Source organism: Neospora caninum, chromosome VIIb, assembly GCF_000208865.1.
Source record: "Neospora caninum Liverpool complete genome, chromosome VIIb".
Taxonomy (NCBI): Eukaryota; Apicomplexa; class Conoidasida; order Eucoccidiorida; family Sarcocystidae; genus Neospora; species Neospora caninum.
In genome coordinates this window covers 234,772-246,889 of record NC_018394.1, presented here as the reverse complement: position 1 = coordinate 246,889, position 12,118 = coordinate 234,772, and the positions used below count along the sequence as shown (strand labels likewise).

The 12,118-nt window shown below is 56.3% G+C and overlaps 1 protein-coding gene across 1 annotated transcript; it reads right to left on the bottom strand.

Moving 5' to 3' along the window:
• Positions 1-373: 373 nt before the first annotated feature.
• NCLIV_024080 (putative PPR repeat-containing protein) lies at positions 374-11,671 on the bottom strand (the record flags this gene model as incomplete). The annotated part of the gene is made up of 11 exons (XM_003882603.1): positions 374-508; positions 861-967; positions 1,544-1,657; positions 2,349-2,776; positions 3,297-5,054; positions 5,426-6,283; positions 6,827-7,392; positions 7,696-7,825; positions 8,139-8,224; positions 8,705-10,564; positions 11,468-11,671. The coding sequence occupies 11 exons, from the start codon at positions 11,669-11,671 to the stop codon at positions 374-376; spliced, it is 6,246 nt and encodes a 2,081-aa protein (XP_003882652.1).
• Positions 11,672-12,118: the final 447 nt, after the last annotated feature.

Sequence of the window (12,118 nt, the reverse complement as noted above, 5' to 3'; positions counted from 1 at the left end):
GAGCCCGTTGGAGCCGGCTGGTTTTTAAGAATTCCGATAAACACACGCAAGCGTCCAAGTGCGGGGGGTTTCCCCGGTCCGAGAAGACATGTAACTTGGAAACGGTCATCCAAAAAAAGAGAAGCGGGCTTTTCCCTTGAAGCTTGCGACACCTTTTTCCTGTCGCTGTGAAAGAGAACATAAAAACGTCCACGCACTGGCATATACACCTCGTCGGAGACCGATACACGAATTCCACAAAATCACCTCACGCGCAAAGAGAGGCAACTTGACGTGCACTCATCGCCTGGACGGGCGTGGTCTCTCCAGACCTCACCAAGAACACATCTATAAAGCGCGATGCGCACGCCACCCTTTTGCATGCCCTCGAGAGTTACTCAGGAGCGGAGTGCGAGAGAGCCGCAGAGGGCCGGACATGTTTTGCGCCTCGGGGCATAGAAGACGACGACGGAGCGACGAGATGGCGGAAGGCCTGATGCAGACGGCTCGGTAGACGAACGCCGAAAACCTGCAAGAAGTGGAAGAGAAAGAAGAGAAGGAAAACGAATCGTGCCGCGGGGCTGCGAAAACGGGGGGCGAACCCGGTCCTCCGTTGACAGATAAGGAGCCGTGTCCGGCTGAAAACGCTGAAAGGAAAACGAATGCCGATGTGTAAAAGCCTTTAACGAACTCTCGAGTAGAGCGTTTTATATGTGGAGTACTTTATCTTCGGGAGACTCGCGTTTCCACAGGTCGAGACGACATTTCTCAAAGTCTGGGCTCTTGCTTGTTTCAGCCGAGAAGGAGACGGCGCACCGAGTCCCGGGGCATGCGTCTAGGCGAATGGATCGGCGTTTGGACGCAGCTGCTTGTGAATCTACCTTGGCGTGTTCGCAGAGTTCCAGCGCCTCTTGCGAGAGACGATTCTCGATGCAAATCCGGAGCATCCACCCCAGCGTCAGTTTCGTCACGCGCGGACCCAAACAGTCTGACAGGACAGCCAAGCAAAAGGAGTGAAAAAGGAACTCGGCCGTGGAAACAAAGAGAGCGGAAAAGAGGGGGTGCGTCACCAAGACGACAGACGAAGCGAAGACAGAAAAACAGAAGAAGAGACGGAAACAGCGAAGAAACGAATCGAAAAATGTACCTAACAGGGAACCGAACACGGCGGAAAATGCCCAGCTTCACAGGGCCTTGTATTCTAGGCATGTTCTCATGAATACATATCCACGCGCATGCCAAACGCAATGCACGCAAGTCGTTCTTCAGATGTCTACACATCCACGTCTGTAGGCCCTACTTTCTGCAGCTGTCCCTTCATGTATCTCTCACTTGTATATCCATATATATATATATATATATATATATATATATACATACATACATACATACATACATACATACATACATACATACATACATACATACATACATACGATCCGGTATTCAGGAGACAGAGAGCAGTTCTGGAAGAGCACTGGGTGTATTGATGGGAGTGCGACTCGCTGACGGCCGAGGCCGTTTTTGTTTTGTGTCGATTTTTTTCCGTTGACTGGGTTCTCACATGCTGACGAGGGGAGGAACGCGCGCTGGCTTGTCTCCCGCGACTCCGATCGGAGCGCGAGGACAGCGGCTTCTCGCAGTTCTCTCCAAAGGCCCCACACCCGCTTCAAGCGCCCTGAAAAGCTCGCAGGCGCAAAATCGGGAAATTCGAGAAAATGCAGCAGCGACGCGTGACGCTGTCGTGCGTCGCGCTGCCACCGAAAGGACCAGTCGCCGAGAAGGGACGCCAAAGAAAGTCATTGAGGACGTGAAGAGCAGGAAACGGGAGTCGACGCGAACGCACACATTCCGTAAGTGTACCTTCGCATCTAACCTCAAACACCTAGTGTACATACACCACCCCGCGTATCCAGATACGCATGCGTATTTTAGTGCCGTGACCGAGATGTGTTTAGCTCGACAAACAGATCCTCCGACCAGGACCATGACAGCGTCTGGACGGCGGAGAGGCTACAGGCAGGCGCATGCACGCCGACTGCCGACGCTTAAATCGGCCACAAGGTCACCGGGCTGTCCGGAGAGCCCCGCATGCTTCCGAGGGGCAGTGCAGAGGGGCGTTTCGTTGATTTTGTCCAGGTGTACGTCTACATGGGTTTTTGCTTTTCACGACTATCTCCTTAGCCAGCCAGGCGCACCAGCAGCAGAGAAACAGCAGGCACGAATCACTGTCTGGTTCCTACGCGCGCTCCGCAGTCGCGAGAACACGGCTGCCTGCGTTTCCCCACCGGTCAACCCGATCCGAAGCGAGACAGACGCGTTCGAAGTTGAACAAAGTACGAGATGCCTGAACCTTTTCCACTCCTCACCTGCGCGGTAGTTCGCCCGCATAATCTGGTAGTATGTGACCTCGGACAGTCTGAGAGGCGAGCTGTCAGGGAGCGGAGACGCCGAGAACGAATCCCTCATAGGCTTTGCGTCAACCGCGGACCCGCACGAAGAGCCGGAAAGACAGGAAGAAGATGGAGAAGGGGAGGAAGAAGATGGAGAAGGAGAGGCAGAAGATGGAGAAGGAGAAGAAGAAGATGGAGGATGGAGGGAAGAAGGGAGGGAGAAGAGCGGCGGCGAAGAAAAGGGTGTGAAGAATCCGTTTGGCGCACTCGGTTGACTGGGAAAGGTGCGCTGTTTCAGAGCCTCAAACACGAGCTCTGCAGTGTCCACCTCTCCAGCTATTCCACAGGCCTTTATCAGAATTGTGTACGTCAACACATCAGGCGACAGGCGACACCGCTGCATGCTGAAAATCCGAAAGGGCTCGACGGACACAAAACCTCAGAGACACGTGACACAGTGGACGCAGGCCTGCAAATCCAACTTGAAAACGTTTATCTATCCGTATATACAAGAACTTGTAGTTTAGCAATGGCGAATCCTGAGGCGGGGAGAGACGCAGAAAGAGAGAACGGCGTGGATGCGAGTGTCTTTCCGGTGCTAAGTTCTCTCCAAATCCAGGCGACGAACAGGCCTCCCACTCACCACAGCAAGGAAAAGACTGCAATGTCTCCCTCCCCAAACGTATCCCTTTGTGTCTCTGTATATCCACGTATCTCATTCCACACACATCTGTTCAGTTACCTGTCTTTTTCCATCTGTCTATATTTTATCTAGTCTGTCTAATCTCTCTCTCTCTCTGTTCCTGAGACTGGGCGGTGTTGTACATAGGACGCGATACCAGCCTATTCCTGTTTGTAGGATTGACTGGAACCGCTACGTCGCTCCTTCGAAAGAATTCGTGTCAGATGCATTCCCCTGCTTACGTGGTGAAGACGGCGAGAGCAAGGGCGATGTGCCCGACTTGGGCGCACGCATTGAGAAGGGCGTTGAAGGCAGCAACGTCGGGGACGACAACTCGGCCTCGCTTGGTGTCTGGATCTCTCGCCTCTGCCTGGTTTCCCCCCGCACAGCCCTCAGCGCTCTCCAGCGCCTTTCTGTCTGCAGCGCTCACCGGGGCGACGCGTCGCACTCCCCCTGTCCACGTGAACCTTACGGCCTTTCCCTGTGTCTTCTCTCCTGGGGTCTCCCCCTCCGCGCCACTGTCGCGCGGCAGGTGTCCAGCTGTCTCTGCCACGAGAGCCTTGAAAAGAGCGAAGGCTTCTCGAAGCTTGCCGCGGCGCGAAACCTCCTGAGGCGACAGTCCAAACGCGCGCTCGGCAGACCCCGCCCGCTCACTCCCGTCTCTCTCCTCTTTCCCGCTCTCACACGAGCCTTCATCTCCACACAAGAAAGAAGGCAAAGAAGAGGACGAAGACGACGAAGACGAAGAAGAGGAAGGCGCAGAGAGAGGACTGGACGCCGACAGAGTGAGAGTGTGTGTCGACGTGTCGGCAGGGTGAGGGCGGAGAGACTCCTCTGCAGTCTTGAACAGGTTCGCTAAGGCCTCTCTCGCTTGATCGGGTGTTGGTGCATGTGCCCCAGAGGAAGTCCCGAGACGTGACTTGAACCGAGAGTTCATTTCTCTTCTTTCTTCGCTCTCGCCCGCCGTCGACAAAGACAGCCAGGCAGGCAGCGCTCGGCCTCGGTCGTGCCGAGCTTGATGGTCTGTTCGATCTAGATCTAGACCTTCTGTGCACCCACGCGAGCGTTTATCAGTGTGTCGCGACTGCCGCATATCCCGACACAATTCGGTCCTTTGCGTTTTCTGTTCTTCCCGTTCGACTCGGCCACCAGGTCTCTCGCCTTCGGGCCAGTCGAACAGGCTTTCCCCCATCTCGTCTCCTCTCTGCTCGTCTTTTTCGATTCCACAGTCTGCATGCTCTCCTCGTGCCATCTCCGTCTCCCGAGCGTCACTCTGATCACTCCGGTGCCGCTGCATGCACGTGTTTGGTCTTTCTTTTTCCGCGCCGCTCTGCCTGGCGTCTGCGCCGGCAGGCGCAGACAAAACGCCGTGCATTGCTTCGCGTCGCTCTCTCGCTCCATCGGCCTCTAGCCCTCCCGGGACGTTTGGGAAAAGCATGCGCTGCTCACAGTTGCCGTCGGATGCCAGTTTCTTCTCTATTCGCGACGCAGTTCGGCTCCAGTCCATCTCGGGACGGACGGGCGTTCGACCAAGAGGAGCGTTTGTGAGCCGAGACGCGCCAGACGAGGCTCCTACGCATTCTCCACACAGCTCCAGCGCTCGCTTCACGTGCGCGCATGCAAACGCATCCACCGCTTCGACGGCTGCCTGGAGACGCGCCAAAGAGGCGCCTGCAGCCGGCGAACCCGCGGAAGATGCCGAATCGCAAGAGAGCGAAGGGCGAGCAGTCTGGCGAGAGGCTGCACGCAGCAGCGAAACCACACGCGAGATTGCGCGCGCGCGTTCCGTTGCTGTCTCGACAGCGAGGGCAGTCAGGGGACTCAGAGCCTTTGAAAAACACGGCATGGCGGCTGGAGAGGACAGAGGCGAAGGGGCGAGAGGCGAGAAGGCGGGAGACTCTGACGAGCCGGCCCACGGGTTCTGCAAGTTCTGCGAGACAGCCTGGTGCTTCGCGGTTGACGCGCGGCCGAGGAGTTTGAAAGATGCGGCGCGAATCGTCCTGGGCGACAAAGAAGTGACAGGAAGCACGGAAGGAAGCAGAGAAAAACGCAGGGCTGGGGAGTCGCTTCGCGTGCCACGCTCCGAGGCAGAGAGACAGCGCGAAGAGGAATGCGCGCGGTGTTGCGCCTTTGGAGCTTGAGGTGGAAACCCTTTCTGGAATCAACATTCGGCACGAGACCACAGGGCGAGATGAATCTCTCGAGCCGCGTACCAAACGAGCGGAAAGGCATCAAACGAAATGAAGAAGCAAACAGGTTTTTCGTTCCCATCCCCGCCCGTCTGTGATTTAGAGGCAATCTGACGGCATCGCGAAAGGCGAGAAAAAAGGTAAGAAAAACCGGGTTTTCACCTGCCAGGAGTAGAGAGTACCTGAGGGCTTTTTCGGCTGCCGCCAGGCAAGGCACGATCTTTGTCGTGCGGGCCCCGTTCTGACGCGTCGACGTCTCACGCTCGTTTCTTCCGGAATCTCCGTCGGGACTTCTTTCCTCGAACGCAGGCAGTCTTTCTTCACGTCTTTGGAGCGAAGAACCCTCCCCGCCACTCTCGGCGCCCTTCCCTCCCTCTCCCTCTGCTTCAGTTCGCTCCCGCTCTTCTCGTTCTGCCCCGACTCTGTGCGAGTCTTCCTGTGTCCGTTGTCCCCCCTCTTCGTCCCGCGCCTCTTCCGTCTCGCCTTCGGCGCCGTCGCTTCTCGGCGTTGCATGCGTGCAGTCGCGCTCCTCCGAAAACGAAGAGGGAGACGTCGGCGAACCCGAGGGCGAGGAAGCAAACCCACCGGTTGGAGGGGAAGGCAATGCGCGCATGCGGTCGAACAAGGTTTCCAGATGACTGCACGCGCCGAAGAAACGCTGCAGGAGACTCCTGACGGCAGGATCGAACTCGCACTGAGAAGCGGTCCGAAGAAATGCAGAGATCGAGGTGGCGGTGTGCGTAGGCGTCGGGGCGGGGTGAAGCGCAAAGGCAGGCCTCAGCTTCTGCTTGCTGTCTCTCTCCACATGGCAGCCGTCTCCGGTTCCCTGCTTTCTGTGCGCCTCTACGCCCTCGCGCCTCAGTGAATAACGGAGGGAGTTAAAACGCTTGTGCAGCCCAGAGATCAGCGACGTGAACGTTAACTGGTTCACAGACACGCCGAGCTCTCTCATGAAGCGGCAGACTCCCATGGCAGCGTCGAAGTGAACGGCAGGCCGCGGATGGCGAAGAAGGCCGTACAAGAAGATGTTGCAGGCACGTCTGTGCAGAACGAGACAGGAAACAGAAAACGGAGACAGCTTCGAGGCCGCGCCGAATCGGAGAGGGGGTTCTGTTCCGTGGTCTTCTCCACAAAAAAACAAGGATCGACTGCTAAAGGCGGCACAGGCGCAAGGACTGCCACGGGCATCAGGAGTTGGAACCACGCCGACGGTGATCCACGCGTTTCCCACACGTGGATCGCCGTCGACGTAAATCTGGGCAGTGCGAGCTATCTGTACGACTTCCACGCGCTTTTCTTTTGTAAACGTGTAGGAACCCCTGAAGGAAATGCGGAAGCCGAGACGACGATGAGTCACCGTCTCACGACGGTGCGACTAACAAACCGCGGATATCGCCTGTCAGGAATCTCAGTCGTTTCACGAGCTCTGGGTCTTCCCGCTCTTCTCCCTCTGCGTCTTTGCTCCTTTGCCTCGGGCGAATGCTCTCCGCGTCGCCCGATCCTTCTCGTCTTTTCTTTCTCCCCGCAGCGGCGTCTCCGGGCCCCTCGGCCGTGCCACGTTTTCCTGGTGTCTCGCTTCTTACTCGTTCGGAAGAAGTCCCGAGGCAGCCATAGCTTGCATGGCCTGGGGCAACCACGGGACAGTTCGAAACGGTGAATCTTCCCCTTCTTGGAGATCCTTCGCCTCGACATTCCCTGCTCCGTCTGCATGGATGAAACTGCCTCGCTCCTCGTTCCCGCGACAAATCGCGGCCTGTTCAGAGCCCGCGTCTCGCGATCCGCGCGCCTCCGCAGCGACTTCTTCTCCGGCAGCCCGAGGCGAGGAAGCGGGAGGTGGAAGCGAAGAGGGCGACGAAAGAGCAGAAGAAAGAGGTGAAGAAGAGGGAGACGGAGCAGAAAACGATGGAGACAAAGACGGAGGCAAAGGACGAGAAGAAACGCTCCGTAGGAGGTGGGATTCCTGGGCTCGAGCCCCCGCAGCTTGGCAGCACGCGTCAAGGAGCGCAGTCCACGCGGCCACGGTGGGTTTCACTTTGTCATTTGTCATTTTCTCAAAAAGGCGAACCGCACTCTTGAAGTGCCCCGCTTTCGTGCACAGATGGATGAGCGTTGTGAGAACGAATGCGTTCGGCTCCACCTTCCACGCTTGCTGAAAAACAGCCACAACAGCACAGATATATATATATATATATATATATATATGCATACGTATATGCATAGGTATATGCATATGTATATAGATATACATAAATATATATATTTATATATATCCCCAAGAGTCGCTGAGGGTCATGCAGTGAGAAGCCGTCCCGTCTCGGCACTTCCCCTGACAGCGTGTGTCCTCCCCCAGTCAGTCGCATCTCTTTGAGAAGCCAGGAAAAACAGGAGCGAGGCGAGACGCGCAAGGGATTTGAGGCTGAAGCCCCAACAGGGCAAGAAAGTGCAGACTTACCATGTCGGCGTAAATGTCCCGAGCTCCGGCGATGTCTCCATGCTGGGCCGCCGCGTGGAGGCGAATGGAGAAGGTGCGCGTTTGGGGTTGTAGGCCGTTCGCGAGGAGACGGTCAAACAGCCTCGAGACGCTGAAGAAGAAACGCACATGCCCCAGAGACCCGCGCCGCATGAAGGAGAGAGATAGACCACCCGCCAAACTCAACTCCCACTGACGAAGAATGCGTTTCTTCCTCTCTGAGTTCTTCTGCTCTCCCCTGGGTCACAGCGGACCACACAGCGGGGGCCTTCCGCGTAGCAAGGCGGCGACGTCTGCGAATCGAAGAGACACAACGAGATGTCGCAGGGATCGCCGGTCTTACAGGCTCGGCGAGCGACGCCCTGTGCTCGTCGCGTTTTCCTAGATTTCTCAAAAGTGAGATCTCTACGCCTTGGCATGCTTACTTTCGAATGTCGCCGTCTTTCGCGAAGGCGTCCATCGCCGTGTGGAAACTCTGCAGATCCGGGCGCAGCCCCAAGTCTTCCTCCATCTGCAATTTCCGAGAACAAAAAACAGAGGCGCACAAGTTACGGCATTCGCTGAAAAACATGCACACAGCGATAACATTTACAAGCATCTCTATACCGATTCCTACACATGCCTATAAATATTTATTCTTACATACGCCTAACACCGATTCCTACACATGCCTATAAATATTTATTCTTACATACGCCTAACACCTTACACATGCATTTCAATATATAGATATACATATATATATATATATATATATATATTTGCATATATATATATATATATATACGTATACACGCTTCCACATCGCCACACGCAGAGAAACATTTCATACATCAGCGTTCTACCATGAATACCGCCATACACATAGATCTACGTATATATATATATATATATATATATATATATATATGCATGCATGCAGGTAGACGCAACAGACGTCAATGTGAAAAGCTATAAATGCGTGTCTGAATGTGAGATGTTGGTGACGTACTTCTCGCAGAATGTCAAGAGGTGAAACGGTTGAGGCCGCCAATCCGCGTTCGCCTCTACCTCGGCATTTGGCTAGGACGTTCATTAGGGCATTGCAGGCAGGGACATCGAGGACCGTCTTGGGGGGCGTTTGTTTTTCGAGTCTTTTCTCTGTAGTTTCATCCACTGCGCCTCTCTTCACGGTCTTGGGGTCCGCCTCTTGGGTCGGGAGCCCTCCCGGCCGCATCTCGCTCTGCGGTGTCTCTCGGCCTAGGTTTGCTCCCGTGGGTCGGTCTCCTGGTCGTCTCTGTGTTCCTTCTTGGTCTCCTCTGTCTTCCTCTGCTGCTTTTTCTCGAGATTTCGCGTGTGCTCTCCGTTCTTCCTGCGCGAGAAAGTCGAGCAACGTCGCATGCGCTCTTTTCGCGTTTCGCCACAGGGCGCCGACGAGCGGCAGCAGCCACATGCGGTCCTCGCCAGCAGGCCGCGCTGCGAGTCTTTTGTTTTTGTTTTCCAGACACTTTTCGCTCTCGCGCGCAAGGGCTGAGAACAACCCGGTGGTCACACAGGCCGTCACGGGGAACGCGGAAGCGGGGAAAATGCGCGGCAGACGCACCAACGGTCGAATCGGCTGCGCATGCGAAGAAACGCCCGCGTCACCGCCCGTGTCAGTGACGCAACAGCCACCCATGGGATTGCCTCCAAAGTTCGGTGAGCCTTCCCTCGAGGCACCGGACGAACACGGCGAAAGAGAGGCCTCGTCGCGAGAACCTCCGAGAGTCTCTGCTTCCTCTGGGCTCAGGAGTTTGCCACTGTCTTTGTAGTCGGTGGATGAGCGCGGCTCTTGCGGTCCTGTTTCTCCCTCCTGTTCGGGTCTTTCTTCTCTCCCGTCTTCGACCGCCGCGAGGCCTTCTTTTCCTCTTTCCGCGCCGCATTCTTCGGCCCGCGCCGTCTCCCCTTCTGCCTGTCCAAGCAGAGATCGGCACGTCTCTCTGCTTCGCCAGAAACGATGAAGCCTTCTCTGCAGGTGCCGCAGATCCACGTAGAGCCGCAAGGCCACGAGAAGCGGCGGGGGGAGACGAAGGCCGTCTCTCGCGGCTTCCGTCAGAACCATCCTGACAGCCTCCTCTGCCTCCGTTTCTTCTCTCTCCGCAGTTTCGCCGTCTTGGCCCTCTGCGCTCGCGCTGTCTCCGCCGGCATCGTCGGGATCCCCAGCAGAGGCTGTCCGCCGAGAGCGGAACGGAGCGGAGACGGCTGGAGGCGGAGGCGGAGCGTCTCCAGTAGCCTCGCTGCATGCAGACGCCACATTTCCACAAGACGGCGAAGGGCGTGGGTTGGGCCAGGGCCCGGGTGCGGGCGGCGAAGGCACTTCCCGAGGAAAGGAAGACGAGGGGAACGAGCGAAGGAGAGAGACAGACAACTCCGACAGCGAGAAGGAAGGAGGGGACGGTCCAGGGTTCGGAGACGGTGAAGTGAGGAGAACAAAGAGAATATTAACGAACCGGACGAAGCGCCGAAGACGCGAAGACAGGTTCTCAGCGCGCGCTTCTCCACAGCTCAATCTGCCCAAGAGCGGGGCTCCACCCTTTTTTGAGACTGAGGAAGAAAGCAAGGTCAAACGTTCTTCTTCGCTGTTCAGAGAACCCCAGAGGGACTGAAGTGCTCGAGAGAAGTGGAAGAAAGTTCGCTGCCAATCGCCACGGCGTGCAGCATCGAGAGACGCCTGCAGGCTTCGAGTCTCCTCAGGGGACGGAGACGGCGAGGAGGGACAGCGAGGCGGCGAGAGGTGGGAAGACGGCGAAGAAGAAACTGGCGAAGCACAGAAAAGCGCGGAAGACTTTGAGGGCGAAAAGCCGGGAAGAGAAATTGCGGGAGAAGCTGTAGGCTGAAAAGACCGGTGGGCGAGAAGGCCCCGACGAAGACGCGCAGTTCTCGAGGAAATGGGTGGGGCACCAGGAGCGCGTAGATCGCACGAACGAGAAAAACAGAAAGTGTTGGATTTTGGAAGAGAGGCGAAGACGTTGGAAGGCCGAGAAAGAGAGGGCCGAGCGCGTGCGAAGCTGGTTGCATCCGGCGAAGCAAATGTCTCGCAGCGTCGCCACGCAGGCGGGGAGGCCGCTGAACCTGTGAGCCTGGTGTGCGGAGACCATGGAGACGCAGGGCGTGGCAGGAAGCGACGAGGCGAAGGAAAGAGGAAAGACGCAGAAGGGAGACACCTCGGCGGCGAAGCCTCTCGAGAGGCCCGCGGGAACGGGTGCATGCGCGGCAGATGGGCAGCGTGCAAGGGTGAAAAGAAAACCCAGAGAAGGCACGCAAAGGCTTTCGAGAACGGAGACCGATGGAGAAACGGCGATCGAGACGCTCGAGACGCTCTCGCAGAGGGAGACGGAACGCATGGGTAAGCACGAACGGAAGAACAAGAGGAAGGGGGAGTTTGAAACAGTCTCAGAACCCGACAAAGGACGACCGGTGCACAAGTTAAAGCGCCGAGAACGGCAGCGCCTATCATGAGAGAGAGCAAACGGGGCAGAAACGGAAGAAGGCAACGAAAACCGAGAGCGAAACCCCGCGTAGCGCTGAGCCCAGAAGACGCAGTGGAAAGCAGTCGGGGACGCCTGCCGAAAAAGCCGCTTCCCCCTTTGTTGCAAGGAGCATCTTCCGAGGCGGCGGCACCTGGAAACCCGTTTCCTAAGAAAAGCCCGTTTCCTTTTAATCGTTGCTCATCGTCCAGATGCCCGCCCTTCTCGCTTTCTCTCCTCTCGTGGGTGTCCAGTTCCCGCCCCTCGACCTCAGCATTCTTCCGGTTCTTCTCCGTTGCAAGCATCGCTCTTCTTTCCCAAGCGTTTTTCTGCCTCTCCGGTGCCCCATCGTTTTCCACCGGAGACGCAGAGACACTCTGGGGTTCATTCTCCTTCTTCTCTTCCTTCTCTGCCTTCTCTCTGTCTCGCCAGACCAAAGCCGAAGGCGGCTCGGGCGCCTTTGTTTCTCCCATTGTGCCGTTTTCTTCCTCGATCCATCTTAGGCGGCCAACGTTATACGAAATGCGCACACGAAAACAAATGCATGCTTCCCGCAGTGTGTCAGACAACAGTCAAAGGACGGTTTCTTTAAACGTGCAGAGGTTTAACGCTTTGAGCGTGAGCTCAGCACGCGAAAAAGGGGATTCTCTATGCATGCATCCACGATTTCTAAAAGCATACAGCCCCAAATATACACGTATATATATATATATATATATATAGTGAGTCGAGAGTTGCACAGTTAGATATCGATAGGTTTGGATCAACAAGGGAAGCTACAGGTGCACTTGAACCGTGGAGACGAGAAACGGAGGGCGGCGAACACAGAGGAGAAGACAGAAGGCGGGAGGCAGACGAGGAAGAAAGAGGGAGGTTTTCCAGTCTTGATTCCGAAGAGAGCCTCGAGGCCAAGTGGAAAG